The sequence below is a fragment of the Anser cygnoides genome, chromosome 22 (genome assembly GCF_040182565.1).
Source record: "Anser cygnoides isolate HZ-2024a breed goose chromosome 22, Taihu_goose_T2T_genome, whole genome shotgun sequence".
NCBI lineage: Eukaryota > Metazoa > Chordata > Aves > Anseriformes > Anatidae > Anser > Anser cygnoides.
Window position 1 is genome coordinate 7394417 of NC_089894.1, and position 16118 is coordinate 7410534.

The window sequence follows — 16118 nt, forward strand, 5'->3', positions numbered from 1 at the left end:
GCTAAAATAAAATGGGTAGCTGTTTGATGAGAAAAGGTTTAACACGTTTTCCCCTGCAAAATACTAATTCTGTGGCTAGAACCCAGTTTTCTACAACAGGAAAAATGACTGTTGTCACCATCCTGCACTGTCAGAAAAAAATAAATGAAAGATAAATACCAGAAAGAACTTCTTTGACATAAGCAGTGCCAAGACAGTAGAAAGTCCAGTGTAAAGTTCCCTTTTATGAAGGATGGCAACACAGTTTATAAAATGAGCGATTTCTTTCAGTAAATGAAAGCAGATTTTCAAAGAGCGAGTGTAAATTCCAAATAAAGTAATGAATGAAGAGCCCCTTGGAGGCTGCTGGAGCTAGGAATCATTGCCTATGATGGAAGAAGGAAGTCAAAGGCTGAAATACCGAATTTCACCACACTGAAGACTGAAGGAGACAGGCAACCAAGGCGGAGCCTTCATTAACTCCTATTACTAGAGATATATTGCCAGATTAATAAAAGCTATGAGATACTGTATTATCCTACAAAATATCTAACAAAGAGCCACCCACATGAAATTATCGTACATGCCTTGTGTGAATCAACACAGACATACTTGAGCAGAACGGTAATGTGTATTACTTACCCAAGACTAAATTTCATTAGCACATCACTTTTGGCGTGAGCACTCCGGCTGGCAAACTTCATGGGAAGCTGGGCTGCCGGAGAGGTGACACCCACCCAGCACCGTATAAATAGGCACCAGCGAGGGCAGAAGGCTGCACTCTGATTTTCTCTATCCAGCTGTGCAGGGGCTTTGCATTCGGGGCTGAACATCTGATAGATTCCACCATGAGCTGCAGCATCAAGAGAACATCGAGTACCTCCTACAGGAGCGGAGGAGCGGGAGGCATCTGCGGTGGCGGCGGTGGCCGGAGCTCCTCCGTCTCCTGCAGGCGATATGCCTCCTCCGTGATAGGCGGGGGGAGCTCTGCGGGGGGAGCGTGCAGCATCGGCTACGGGGGGGGCATGAGCGCTGGCAGCCTCGCTGGGGGCTTCGCTGGGGGCCTGGCAGGAGGCTTCGGCGCCGGGATGGGAGGAGGCTTTGGTGGCGGGTTTGCAGGAAGCTTTGGGATGGGGGGAGACGCCCTGCTGAGCGGCAATGAGAAGGTCACCATGCAGAACCTCAACGACCGCCTGGCTTCCTACCTGGACAAGGTGCGGAGGCTGGAGGAAGAAAATGCTCAGCTCGAGCACCACATCCGCGAGTGGTACAGGAAGCAAGCTCCCACCGTCTCAAAGGACTACAGCTCCTACTACCAGACCATCGAGCAGCTCCAGAACCAGGTAGGACAGACCGACGCACGTGGCTCCAGCCCACACTAACGCCCCGGCGTGAGGACTTGCTCCTGCTCCGGGCTCCTGGGGGCTGGCAGGGAGCTCGGGGGCAGCCTGATGCTGCCAGCCAGCCAGAAGCCTGCAGAGCTGTCCCATCGCCCAGCTCCCGGGCAATAGAAGCCCTCACCAACCCACAAGGGCATGGCTGTGGGGGGGCATGCCCTTCTGCATGAGGGGCACAGCCCGAGGCACTGAGCTGTGCTCCACCAGCCCAAACCTGCTGGCGCATGTAGTTCAAAACCCGCACTGTGCCGGTGGCTCTAGGGGGGTTTCCACAGCACTCCCAACCCGTTCAGCTGGATGCATTGCGAAGCCAAAGCACAAAGATCTTGCAAGAACTGCAAGATCTGAATTCTCTCTGGTTTTACACACTCCTACATAAACCACCTGGAAGGACCAAGGCCTTCCCTTACAGCTATTTTACATCAGTACCAAGAAATTATAGTAAACAGTCTGAGAAAGAGCACTTTGCAGGAGAAGGGATGAACACAATCCCTAGGAGATGTGGAGAACTATTTGAGAAATAGAAGAAAAGAATAGGGATTTTGGAGGTCACTCTGTTGCAGCCTGAGTTACCTTGACAAGTAAATTTGTAGCTAACCCTCTCATATGATCCTTGCATCCTTGTGGGAAATGAGTCTGAAATCCACAACAAAGCCCTCTCAAAGCTTTGGGTCTCCTTTCTTCTTCTCCTGGATGTCCTGAACTCAGACTCCTCTCCAACTTCCTCTTTTACAGATCATTTCTGCCACTGTGGACAACAACAAGCTGCTTCTGGACATTGATAACAGCAAGATGACTGCTGATGACTTCCGAATGAAGTGAGTATCTCTCCAGGAACCCTGTGTGTCTTTTCTGTCAAGTTCACGAATACAGTAGACAACACATTGCACAGTTTTATTTCCAGCCTCCATGTTTTTCGGGATACTGACATGTAAATATGTGTGCTGTTGACTGTCATCATCTCATTTCTGTCTCTGTTGTCTGTGGTAAAGGTATGAGAATGAACTGGTCATCCGTCAAACTGTGGAGGCTGATATCAATGGCTTGAGAAATCTCCTGGATGATCTGACTCTGGTCAGGTCTTCATTGGAATCTGAGCTTGAGTCCCTGAAGGATGAGCTGATTGCTCTCAAGAGAAACCATGAGGAGGTAAGATCCAGAATTCAATAGCACATTCAAGAAATATTCCTTTGATTTTTTGGGGTTCCTGAAGTTAAATATCAAAAATCAGCCTTATGTGATGTGACTATCATTCTTTCCTACCTTGATACTGCTTCACCTGCTGTCCCCAGCAGAAGAGATGACCGGTGCTCTTTGTCTCTCTCCTCCGACTCCCTGCAGGAACTGAGACAGCTGCAGTCTCAGACTGGTGGTGACGTGAGCGTGGAAGTCAATGCTGCTCCTGGTGAAGACTTGACAAAGATACTAAATGACCTGAGAAATGAATACGAGCAGATCATTGAGAAGAACCGCAGAGAGGTCGAGCAGTGGTATGAAGTCAAGGTGAGGAGCAATGCTGAAGTGAAGGCTCCCATCATCTTCCTCGCACAGCAAGGGGGAGACACGAAGGAAAAGGCTGCAGTGGGGAGGGCAGCAGGCCAGGTCTGAGGGACAAGGATGGGTGGAAAGCCAGGGGCTGTGGAGCAAAGACCAGGCTGTCCTCCACGAGGGGCCAAGCAAAGGGAGGGGCTCGCTGCCTACCTGACCCTCAGCCGGCCACCCTGCTCCACAAGGGCATTTTCTCACTCCCAACGTGCTTCGTGCTTTGCTCCTGCAGATCGAAGAAGTCAACCGGCAGGTCACTTCTAGCAGCCAGGACATCCAGACAAGCAGCCACCAGCTCACGGAACTGAGACGCGAAATGCAGAACCTGGAGATCGAACTGCAGGCGCAGCTCAGCACGGTACTGGGGCAGGGGTGCTCGGGCTCTCTCCTCCTCGCGACGGGAAGCTCCCTCGGCGGGCAGGGGACGTAGAGCTCCGGTGCTACCCTCCTGCCTCTCCTCTTCTAGAAAAACTCGCTGGAGAACTCCTTGGCAGAAACCGAATCTCGCTACGGCTGCCTGCTGCAACAAATCCAAGGGCAGATTAACTCCGTAGAGGAGGAGCTGGCCAGCATCCGCTGCGAGATGGAGAGCCAGAACCAGGAGTACAAGATGCTGCTGGGCATCAAGACCCGCCTGGAACAGGAGATCGCTCAGTACCGCGCACTGCTGCAGGAGGGACAGCAAGACATTGTGTACGTATTAAATATTAGAGCATGGGTATTAAAGGAATCCTTGAGCACATAATTTCTAGTAGAGACTTCTTGTGCATGCAGCTACATTAGTATCTTTTTTGACTAAATATCCAGTGCTTAGCTGTTAAATTTTGGTGAATTATTCTCTTCTCACAGTGCCTCCCAAGGAGCTTTCCAAGGTGGTAAATCCTCCCATTCCTTTTCTTCTACTTCGTACTCTCATTCCCAGACTGGCGACGTTACAGGTAAGAATAGTTTGTTACAGCTGTCCTGATGACAATACATTTTGTCAGAAAAAAGTTGTTTTATTCTGGGCTGGGCAAAGTTCCCAGGTTGAGGAGCCCAGAAACAAGAGAACATCACCTTTCTGTCTCAGACAAGCCTATGGTTGAAAGACAGCAAGCAAGTCTTGCCCTTCCCTCTACCTAAATGTAAAACACAGATTATAAACTTTATAGGACAGAATCTGCTCTTTGGGACATTGGAATTAAAAAATTACAGTTCTGAGAAATTGCCTAGTGTCTTGCTGGGCTTGGAGCCTTGTGAGCTCCTCTCATTCCTCTCTTGCTAACACTGCATGTTAGGTGAAAAATGTCAGATCAGCAGGGAAAATCAGATTTCCTCTTAAGACAATCATTTGCTCTGGTCTTCCACAGGACAGGCAAGAGTGTGCTAGAGCGATGGCAGTGATGCTGGCATCCTCCATCTAAGATGCACTGAAGTGACCCATGGACAATGCGAGATGGAACCCAAGCGCTTCTGCAGCTCAGCCGATGCAACCAGAAGGATCCAGAAGGAGTGCCTGGCCCCCTGCCTCGTCACCCCTTCTTCCATTCTGCAATGCTTGTCTTACTCAACTTGTCTTTGTCAACTGGTTCTTGCTTAAAGGCTTAAATTCTGCTGATAAAACTGCCTCCAATAAACATTACTTCTTTGATGCAAATAAAAACGTGTCTCAGAAATTTGATTTAATATACTTGGATTAATATTTACCAAGCTGTCCAATAAAATACAGGTTGTCCTTTCAGAGTTTGTAATATACTTTGAGAACAAACTGTTTTGCTTTAAGAAAATGGATGTCATGCCTGGAAGGTGTCACTGAGCTAAAGGAAAGGAGAAAGAAAACGAAGGGTAATCCGTGAAGATTAATTAACCATTAATGTACTGAACTCTGCTCAATGCCACGGCTCTGACTCATCTGAATCCATTCACCTTTGGCTTTCCTCAGCTCATTATTGGTATAGTTCCTGTGGGAAGTGTGACTCAGGACAGGTTGCTTCAGCACACATAGGTTTCCTGACATCACCATTTCTCCACCTTTGACTATGCGGAGAATTACGTATTGCTAACTCCTGTTAGGAAATCCAGCCATGCAACGCAATGTGCCTGTTTCACTCAGTGTCATGCACCAAAAACATCTCTGTTTTATGGTAGAAATTTCAATTTAAATACCAATATGATGGCCAGAACCCAATTTCGGTCTGTATTATCAATTGGCTGCTACAAGGCCTTCCAAGGAATCAGACATGTTTCGTGCACTGAAAGTATTTTCTATGCTGCATGTTTCTGCTTCTCTAAGAAGATAAAGAATATGCAATACAATTGGAGATGAGAGGCAATACTAAATTAGATTTGATGTTTTATACATGTTTTGCTTTCTGAAGATCACGGTGAAGCCCCTTTTTAACCCATAACCGTGTGCATCAATGTCACAAGATCAGACAGCTTTCACTCCAAGGGCCCCTTGTTCCCTTCTCCCCGATCAAATCTGGTCTCTAGTACGTGCCATTTCACCTAAGGCTGAGGGTATTGTTCTGTTAGGGTAATAAATGAAAGGCTTTCTCATCATAAACAGCTTAGAAAAATGTTATTTAGGTTAGGTTTTCTCTCAGTAATTACGTGGCCTGGCTCGGCCACCACAGTACCGTAATTGCAGTCTACAGTAAATATCCACAAAGAGAGATACTCCCTGTTCATGCTGAGAAACTGTGTTTCCAAACTGACTTATTTTAAGGCCAGCATCGGGAATTTGTATGAAGAAAAGCCCTTCTCCAAAGCAAAAAGCTCATTTAAGGTTTTAACTATAGAGAAAGTGATGCAAATTGAATGCAAGCACGAGTTTCGTCCCCAAAGGCTGCCAGAATTCACTCACGCCTCAGCTGTACTTAACACAGTCAAAGCCTCTTATTAAGACACCTCTTTTGAGCAGGGTTATGGAGACTTGAACTCCACTTAGTGCATATAAATAAGCACTGAAAGGTAATTCTGTTTCCCTCTGGTCTTCCAGCAGCACAAAGAAGCCTTGGAAATACAGCCTTCCACAGCCGCAGAACTCCAGGGAACGCCAGAGCTGCCACGCACATGGTTTTCCCTGTTTCTGGAGTAATTGGTAAGAGTGCAAGGACTTTGTGAATAGATGGCAGTCTCCAGTCAAATCTGTAAAACCAAAGCTACGCAAAATCGTCAGCCTGGCAGGAGGGGACGCACTACGGAGCTGCCGGTCGCTGCAGCAGCACTGGGGCTCTGCTGGAGGCCTCCCGAAGCTGACAGAACATTTTTTTATTGTTACCACTGAGTCACGAGGCGCCAACCTCCACCTAGGGATGGAGCAAGGGCTGTCCCGGGAAAAAGGCATGGAACATGACACAGGCGTGCCAGAAGCACAGCATGCTTTGCTGCCATCATCGCAAGCTGGCAGGTGCTCCAGAAACCTGGGCAGACGCTGGCAGGTGCCTCGATACCGCTGCCTGCTCCTGGCACCTCCTTCACTTCGGCCCGATTCTTTAGAAAAAGCAACACAGGTTGTGCACTGTCCTGAAAAGATCTACAGGGGATGAAAAGGGCTTTGGCAGTGAGGAATTTACATGCAATTAGCTAACACCGTTGATAATGACAGCATATTACAGCAGGGAGAGAGAAAGAGAACAGGAAAGGACTGTTATACTGGAAAAGCTTCATTTCTCTTGGGAATTACTCTTGAAACCTTTTATTTTTTTCAGTGGTAGGAAGGACTACTGGTCTAACCACTTAGACTGTAGAATTAACACAGCTCGCATTTAAGAGGATTTTCTGTATTTATCTACATGTTCAAGGTATACGGGTCCATCCCAGGGTGTCACGTAAGAGAAAAATCAGAACAGAATCTGGGCTATGGAAACCATTAATCTCCGAGCGAAGTGACGAAGTTCACAGATCAGAGATGCTGAATGCTGATGGGCAGAGCTGGAGGAATGCACTGATGGGAGTTCCCGATGAAGCCGATGAGAGCAGCACTCTTCTGACCAAGACGAAAGTTGACTCATTTGTTGCAGAACATTTAATTACCAGTAAATGTCTGAGGTTGTCCTCTCCCTCCTGTGTGACTGCAGACACATATCCAGCACCAGCATCGGGGCTTCTGTGAAAACCACCGCGTGTTTTGGCTCTTTTGCCAGTTCAGAGCATCTGCTTGTGGTTCTGCATCCAATTTCACCGGAGAGTAAACAGCACTTGGAAAGTTTTCATAACACTGCTACTTCAGATAAACTTCTCTGATTGTGAGCAAAAGGTCTTCCAGGGCAAGAAGTGATTCCAGAGCTCTAGTGGTCTCTTCAAGCAGCTGAGGAGCCACTCTGTCCTTCACAACAGAAATTGTCCGACCTTTTTCTGTCACTGCAAGGATTATGAGTGCTAATGGCATGTCGAGAAGCTGTTTCTTTTGCCCTGTGAAGTAAAGTGGTGTGCCTGTTCCAAACTGACTGCCAGCAGCCATCTCAGGCCAAAGCACAGTAGGGTGGACCAAAAATGCATAGGAGACACGGAAATGCCATGAGTTACAGGATAGAAAGACTAAAAGTTGAGTTTGGGGATACGTTTCGAGCCCTAAGCGGAGTTAGATCAGCTGCTCAAAAAAAATAGAAGAAAAAAAAAAGGAATAGAGGGACAGAGAAAAGGCTTCTGGGGATGGTAGGGAATTACATGGACTTACAGCATTGGGAAATGTTGGGAATTGTTGGGTCAGATGTCGTGATGCAACAACACTCAAGACAACGTAAAATCAACACCTCTGGCATCAATGCCACTGAGCAATAAACATCTCATAGGGAAGAATAAAAGAGCATTTCAACAATCTAATGAGGAAAATATGACTAAGGAATCACGCCCTGTGAGAAAATAATTTTTCTTTTTAATAATGACTCAGTCTCAGTTATATATGCAAAGCAACTGGTTCTGACGTGCAGATAATTAGGGAGCTACTAATAAAGGAACAATCATAATTATGAAGATCAAAGTATTAAATTATCTTCATCATATCTATGAAACGTGTGCTGGGGTATCAAAAAGGAGGGCAAATGGCTTTCCATGAGTTTTCGGTCAATTATAACATGTAGTAGTAGCTTTTATGGGGCTCATAATTGCTGTGGCTAAAAGAAAAAATGTTGCCCCAGCCACAATTTCAAGCTGTGGGCAAGTAGGATCATAAATGAAGAAACCAGCAAAATGCAGTGGTAATTTTAACTTCCAAACACAGCTGAATTCCCATCAAAGTTCAACTCCCATGTAAAGAGGCCCCTTGTCTTTCAAGCTTAAAGTTTACGTTTTCCCGAAGCGATTTAATGGCAAAATTCTATTTCCAAAGGGTTCATCACATCCTACTCTCTGACAGAAAGGCTGCGATTGCGCCACCGTGCCAAACCAGAAGGCAGTGGGGACCTATGGGGTCGTCACAGCTGGGACTCCACGATGTGAAGGAAAAATCCCTACCACAAACTGATCGGGGTCAATCTCACAACTGCTCCTCCTTCCCATCAAAAGCCCCCACAGCGGAGGCACCTTCCAGACCCTTCTGCCTCTCAGGGACACAAACCTTTCTCTAGTTTCCAGCCGACATGCACGGAAAGGCAGATGACATCCCTTCCCATGTAGACAGCAAGATCGTCCGTATTTGAAACAGCGCTGCTATTTCTTTCCATCAGAGCAAGGTGACCCCATCCATGCCTTCATTCTGCTAAGTTAAGAGCTGCATCCTTTCACTCTCCTCTCCCAAGACAGTCAGTGATGCCTTAGAGATCCTACCCATCTATTTCTGTTCAGAATAGTTTTTGTTTGGCTGAAAATCTGCACAAAATATGAAAAATCACAACTTTAATTAACAACATTATTGCATGTCTATCGCTCTGCACAAGGCATTGGATTATTTCCTGGTGATGATACCAGAGTTTAATAAGAACAGAACTACTGCCTCTGCAGTGGGTCCTCTACAGAGACTTACCACTAAATATTCTGACAGAAAATGACCAGGATAAGTTTTCTCTGTAGGACAGGACCTAAACTCTTAGAGATTTTGTTTCCAGAAATGTCAGTTGCTGCAGTTCTGCAGGCAAAATTAAGGTACCCGAGTTCAGATTTCTCCATCTCTGAAAACAAAAAACAGTAACCAGGTGGTGCTTTCACCACCTCTTTTCAGGACAAAAAAGAAATGACTACAAAGATCAAAGAGGAATTATTAAAATAAGTTTCACTCACTAAGTAGCCAGCAACATGCTATCTGAAACAAAATCTAACAGCCAGCCACCCACCCAAAATTACACTGCATGCTTTCTGTGAATCAGCATGCACACACAATACCTATGGGGAGGGCTGTCCCAGGTCCCAAAAGAAATTCCCCTTAGCACATCACTTTTGGCGTGAGCACTCCGGCTGGCAAACTTCATGGGAAGCTGGGCTGCCGGAGAGGTGACACCCACCCAGCACTGTATAAATAGGCACCAGCGAGGGCAGAAGGCTGCACTCTGATTTTCTCTATCCAGCTGTGCAGGGGCTTTGCATTTGGGGCTGAACATCTGATAGATTCCACCATGAGCTGCAGCATCAAGAGAACATCGAGTACCTCCTACAGGAGCGGAGGAGCGGGAGGCATCTGCGGTGGTGGCGCTGGCCGGAGCTCCTCCGTCTCCTGCAGGCGATATGCCTCCTCCGTGATAGGCGGGGGGAGCTCTGCGGGGGGAGCGTGCAGCATCGGCTACGGGGGGGGCATGAGCGCTGGCAGCCTCGCTGGGGGCTTCGCTGGGGGCCTGGCAGGAGGCTTCGGCGCCGGGATGGGAGGAGGCTTTGGTGGCGGGTTTGCAGGAAGCTTTGGGATGGGGGGAGACGCCCTGCTGAGCGGCAACGAGAAGGTCACCATGCAGAACCTCAACGACCGCCTGGCTTCCTACCTGGACAAGGTGCGGAGGCTGGAGGAAGAAAATGCTCAGCTCGAGCACCACATCCGCGAGTGGTACAGGAAGCAAGCTCCCACCATCTCAAAGGACTACAGCTCCTACTACCAAACCATCGAGCAGCTCCAGAACCAGGTAGGACTGACCGACGCACGTGGCTCCAGCCCGCACTAACGCCCCGGTGTGAGGACTTGCTCCTGCTCCGGGCTCCTGGGGGCTGGCAGGGAGCTCGGGGGCAGCCTGATGCTGCCAGCCAGCCAGAAGCCTGCAGAGCTGAGCCCGCTGCCCAGCTCCTGGGCAATAGAAGCCCTCACCGACCCACAAGGGCACAGCTGGGCTCGGGGGGCACAGCCCAAACCTGCTGGCACACGCAGCTCAAACCCCGCGCTGTGCCGACGTCTCCAGGGGGGTTTCCAGTCTTTCTTTCCCCGCCACTCCCATCCCATTCAGCTGGATGCAGTGCGAAGCCAAAGCACAAAGATCTTGCAAGGACTGCAAGATCTGAATTCCCTGTGGTTTTGCACACTCCTACATAAACCACCTGGAAGGACCAAGGCCTTCCCTTAGAGCCAGCTTTTACAAGAACGGCACAAAATCACCAGGCACAAAGACTGCGCTTCCTTATACGGAGTGCACAAAACCAAAGGTGTCGATGTCCTCACCGCATAAATGTTCTTCCATTCTTTCCTCCACCAAAATGCTCTTTGACCAAAATGTCTGGTCTAGCCAAAACCTAGCACACGCCAGTTCTTATGGCACAGCATTTCAAGGACTTCCTGTATTACTGCAGGAAACAAGTCTGAAATCCACAACAAAGCCCTCTCAAAGCTTTGGGTCTCCTTTCTTCTTCTCCTGGATGTCCTGAACTCAGACTCCTCTCCAACTTCCTCTTTTACAGATCATTTCTGCCACTGTGGACAACAACAAGATGCTTCTGGACATCGATAACAGCAAGATGACTGCTGATGACTTCCGAATGAAGTGAGTATCTCTCTGGGAACCCTGCATGTCTTCTCCTGTCTTGAATTTTATGAGATTCGGGAATTCAGGAGATGATGCCCTGTCCCAGGAGGAAGGGACAAGCCAACAGGTTGTAATGAAATGCATGTGTAATGCTTCTCTCTTCTGTGGTAAAAGGTATGAGAATGAGCTGGTCATCCGTCAAACTGTGGAGGCTGATGTTAACGGCTTGAGAAATCTTCTGGATGAACTGACCCACACTCGGTCTTCACTGGAATCTGAGCTTGAGTCCCTGAAGGAGGAGCTGATTGCTATTAAGAGGAACCACGAAGAGGTACAAACTAGTTCTTTACACAATACTCATGACCAAATACTATGTATTTCAGACACAAATTTTCTTGGGCAGCACATGTTTGGACTGGCTATAATACACACTAGTGTGTACTGAATTGCAGCCACAATAAGTAAGTTTAATCTGAAAATAAAACCTTTATGGCTATGATATCCAAAATCTTAATCAGCCATATTGGGCCACGCACTGGAGATGAAAAGAAAAAAAAGTTGATAGGACTGTTTTGTTTAATAGCACCTCTCAGCGTCAGTGCATCTTCAACCCAGTAACATCCATGTTATATTTCAGCTTAAATTTTATTTCAGTAGTGCTCCATGTTTAAAATATCACCATGGGCATCTCAATACTGCTTCACCTGCTGTCCCCAGCAGAAGAAATGACCAGTGCTGCTTGTTTCTCTCCAACTCCCTGCAGGAACTGAGACAGCTGCAGTCTCAGACTGGTGGCGACGTGAGCGTGGAGGTCAATGCTGCTCCTGGTGAAGACTTGACAAAGATACTAAACGACCTGAGATGCGAGTACGAGCAGATCATTGAGAAGAACCGCAGAGAGGTTGAGCAGTGGTATGAAGTCAAGGTAAGGAGCAATACTGAAGGGCTCCCATCATCTTCCTCATACAGCAAGGGGGAGACACAAAGGAAAAGGCTGCAGTGGGGAGGGCAGCAGGCCAGGTCTGAGGGACAAGGATGGGTGGAAAGCCAGGGGCTGTGGAGCAAAGACCAGGCTGTCCTCCACGAGGGGCCAAGCAAAGGGAGAGGCTCGCTGCCTACCTGACCCTCAGCCGGCCACCCTGCTCCACAAGGGCATTTTCTCACTCCCAACGTGCTTCGTGCTTTGCTCCTGCAGATCGAAGAAGTCAACCGGCAGGTCACTTCTAGCAGCCAGGACATCCAGACAAGCAGCCACCAGCTCACGGAACTGAGACGCGAAATGCAGAACCTGGAGATCGAACTGCAGGCGCAGCTCAGCACGGTACTGGGGCAGGGGTGCTCGGGCTCTCCCCTCCTCGCGACGGGAAGCTCCCTCGGCGGGCAGGGGACGTAGAGCTCCGGTGCTACCCTCCTGCCTCTCCTCTTCTAGAAAAACTCGCTGGAGAACTCCTTGGCAGAAACCGAATCTCGCTACGGCTGCCTGCTGCAACAAATCCAAGGGCAGATTAACTCCGTAGAGGAGGAGCTGGCCAGCATCCGCTGCGAGATGGAGAGCCAGAACCAGGAGTACAAGATGCTGCTGGGCATCAAGACCCGCCTGGAACAGGAGATCGCTCAGTACCGCGCACTGCTGCAGGAGGGACAGCAAGACCTTGTGTAGGTATCCTGGTTGTAAATAAGGCATAAATTCCATCACAGTCCTTTGTCTGGTGAAACTTGCAGAGGACAGAGCACAATGTTTTAAGCAGTCCCTGACTGTACTCTAAATCTAACATTTTTTCACAGTATCTGCATTGAAATGTGTGTATTGCAATCTTAATAATCAAACGCAGAGGAAGTGGGGCATATACACCCACTGATATATACCTATACACCCACTGATGTGCTTTCAGTTAACCAGTCCCTCCTGGCCTGTTTGCTCAGCGTGAATTCCATGGGAGAAATCACCATCCAAAGCCAAACTCACATACTGCCTTCAGTCAGCATAGCAGCCAGCATGTTGGACTGAAAGAGTAGAAGAACTACACTTCTACAGCCTTTTGTTATTTCTGCTTCTACAGCTTCTCACAGTATATAGCTGGAAGGGGGTAAAATAAAAAGATATAAAGAAATATTTGTAAGGTACAGGGAAAGTCCAGCTGTTACACGGATTGCACAGTGTGTCTCTGTCTGCTTACGACTACATTTATCATTCCCTTCATCAAAACTCCTCTCCTTGCACAGAATGCCTCAAGGAGCTTCCCAAGGTGCTCTCCAAGGAGGAAGAACCTCCCACTCCTATTCTTCCACTTCCTACTCTCACGGACAATCTGTTGAGAAGTCAGGTAAGAAACAGCTTCCAAAGAGGATCTTAATTTATCCCGGCCCCACGGCTTTCATGTTTCGTACTTCACCTCTGCTTGCCTGTTATATTACCTTGTGGTATGGCCTCCACTTTTGCACTTATAACAAGGATTAAATGATTCACAATCAAATCTCTTAATTTCAGGGTGTCTTAGCTTCAGTTACAGAAACAGGCTAAGCTTCTTGCCTATGCTCTTGCTAAGTGGATGGACATTTAAATACTGGATAAATCTGAAATATCAGTGCTGCAGGAGACTCTTTGATTTCCCCCTCAAACAGAGTAATCATTTCTTCTTTCCTCCCACAGGACAATCAAGAGTGTGTTAAGACACCACCAACGCTCTTGTCTTCTCTGATCTTCCTACTTCCACCTGAACAGTCCTGGCTACAAAGTGCTAATACACAGCACGTGCACCGTGTGCCTACCCAGTGCACAGACTGATCTACAAACATCATTCACGAAGTCAAGAGGAATCACTGCCGGGACTCTCCTAAAATTATCTACTTCTTCCTTTTGTATTGTTTTTCATAATGCAGTCACTGTAATCTTTGTACAGTAATCTGCAGTGCCATTGGCGTCTACTTTCTGCTGGTAACAGTGCCTCTAATAAAACTTTACTTTTCTGCAATGCAAAGAAACCTGTGTGTCCAACGAGTTATTTGGCATATTAATGCTGCATAAATCCTCTAACGTAGGTGGGACAAATGAGACATACATTCACAGAAAAATTAAAGCTGGTTATATTATGTAATATGGCCCCAAAGAAAACTGCATATCCAATTTAATCAGACAATGTCTGGATAAACTATTAGAGAAGAAGGAATTCCTGTCCAGATTCAGATTAAACTCAAGAGTGACACCTATGGGGAACAAAAAGGGTGGGTGAAACCCTTTTTCACAGCGTACATTGCAAAGGATGTGTGTGCAAGTGGTTGGTTGATTGCTTTTTCTGTAGCTTGACAGAAACTCTCAGGATTAATTAAAACCACAATTTCAGGAAAAATTTAGTAAATCGAAAACATTTGTCTTTGGGTGACTGAACAAGACATCAATCACATTCAGGCACCCTTCTCTCCCAGCTTTTAGGGGAGGGCTCTAACTAGTCTTGTTCAATAAAAGCAATGATTAGATCAGGCAGGGACAAGTATGCAAAGAACTTCTCCTTGTAACACAAAGTTCAGCTGTTAGGATTATTCCTCCTGATATGTTGGAAGATCTGGGCTCTTGTCTTTTATCTGATGGTTCAAAACAAAGGACATGAGGTGGGTTCTCTTCTCTCGCATGAGCGTATCCCCAGCTCCACGGCTGTACAGTACTCTGTACTCATATTTTTTACTAAAACTGCTCCACTTCATGTAACACACTTGAATTATTTGAGCTAGACAGAAGAAAGACTGGTGGACTGACTCATTTAAGACTTACAAACCTATGTTTCAGTCTTTCATTTGCAGAGGGCTGAGAAAGCAGCTGAACAGGGTCTGCCACATAACAGGTGAGTGATTCAAGGGCCGCCCTGTAACAAATAGGGTGGGTCTCACAAGCCTTCATTGTTCCCTGAACACCACAGAAATCACCAGCATTTTTTATTCTGTTAAATAGCTTTGTACTTTGGTTTGCAAACAGACTCAGGCCAGTTAAATATCATCTTTTCAGATAACACTGGATTACTCAAAAAGGCATCCAACTCTCCACTCGTTACAATCCATGCAGAATCCATAGCACAGTGGAAAGAAAATAAAAAGGTGAGTCAGGGGAAACCTTTCCTTACAAAACAAAGGGGATTGGCAAAAATACCTCTCTCCTGAATCACTACATGATTCTCAGGCTGCTGTATAAGCTAACAGAGATTCATGCTCTGTCTTACACTCATTCCACTTCTCGTACCAACTGGAGCTAACTACTTCAGAGCAAGGTCTAAAACTCAGCGTTACTCAGCTATAATGGACTTTGGGATGAAATACCCCATTTGACCATAGCTTTACTAGAAAGAATGTTTCTGAGCCTGAAAAGGAGACGATTGTTCTCTAGGCTGGCTGCCAGGAACGTTACAGTCTCCTGCTCCCATCAGGGCATGCCCATCGTAACCACAGAGCCCATCGAGACACGATGGGGGCTGAAATCAGTGAAGCACAGCCTACGTTTGCAGATGCCATGCGAGGGAACGCTGATTTTTTGTGCGGCAGTGCAGTTTGGGTCCTTTGGATAACCACAGTCTGATGGTTTCACCTTTTCCAGAGCTGACATTGCAGCATGGCAGTTCCCACAGTGTCAGTTCCCACAGCATCCTCTAGTGGCAAATTCAGAAAACGTGCAACAGGATTTTGCAACAGAAACACTTCCATACGGCCTCAAACTTAAATTCAAGGCTCAGACCTGGGAAGGTCTTAGGCCACTGAAGGAACAGCGTAAAACTTTGACAATAACCTTACTGGAAAACAAAATCCCTGCGTGCTCCTTCTTCTGTCTCCACCACCACAACAGCCTGCGTTCAAACCTGACGCCGCTTTCCACTCCAGTTCGTTTCCTTCCCTTCCCACACTGACAAAGCTACCGACACACCTGCAGAGGAAAACACAGGGGGGGGGGTGTTATAAAATACTGGTTCCTGCTCCTTTGTCTCATGGCAGCCCCGCTCCCTATTTAGGGATCCTACCTCCTGAGAAATCAAATTATTGAATCAAGACTATATATGAAGATGCTCCTTCAAATGGGTTTCATGGTTACTTTTTCAATTAAGACACTGTGCTGCCAAAAACAATGGAAGAATTTTTTTTTTCCAATTTTTTTTTTTTTTAGGAAAACTGACATTTTTAAGGAAAAAAAAAAAGTAATAAAATGGATACATTTTTCACGAGGTTAACATTGTGATACCAGACGGGTGTTTAACCAAAACAGACAGTAAAAAGGTTAGAAAATCATTCATTATGAAGGGCTGGGGAGAGGAACTATCTGCTTCGTGTAACTCTGTCTGAAAGCTTTGAGGTAATTCCATAGGAAATC

At 47.0% G+C, this 16118-nt stretch overlaps 2 protein-coding genes across 2 annotated transcripts; both read left to right on the forward strand.

The window, feature by feature from the left end:
* Nucleotides 1-749: 749 nt before the first annotated feature.
* Nucleotides 750-4639, forward strand: LOC106047978 (keratin, type I cytoskeletal 16-like). The gene is made up of 8 exons (XM_066981678.1): nucleotides 750-1322; nucleotides 2112-2194; nucleotides 2369-2525; nucleotides 2718-2879; nucleotides 3154-3279; nucleotides 3388-3614; nucleotides 3771-3859; nucleotides 4271-4639. Exons 1-8 carry the CDS (start codon nucleotides 828-830, stop codon nucleotides 4288-4290), a joined length of 1359 nt encoding a protein of 452 aa, XP_066837779.1. The 5' UTR covers nucleotides 750-827; the 3' UTR covers nucleotides 4291-4639.
* Nucleotides 4640-9385: 4746 nt separating this feature from the next.
* On the forward strand, nucleotides 9386-13756 carry LOC125180860 (keratin, type I cytoskeletal 16-like). Its single transcript, XM_066981677.1, has 8 exons — nucleotides 9386-9946; nucleotides 10710-10792; nucleotides 10949-11105; nucleotides 11538-11699; nucleotides 11970-12095; nucleotides 12204-12430; nucleotides 12998-13098; nucleotides 13425-13756. Exons 1-8 carry the CDS (start codon nucleotides 9452-9454, stop codon nucleotides 13442-13444), a joined length of 1371 nt encoding a protein of 456 aa, XP_066837778.1. The 5' UTR covers nucleotides 9386-9451; the 3' UTR covers nucleotides 13445-13756.
* The last annotated feature ends 2362 nt before the right edge of the window (nucleotides 13757-16118 follow it).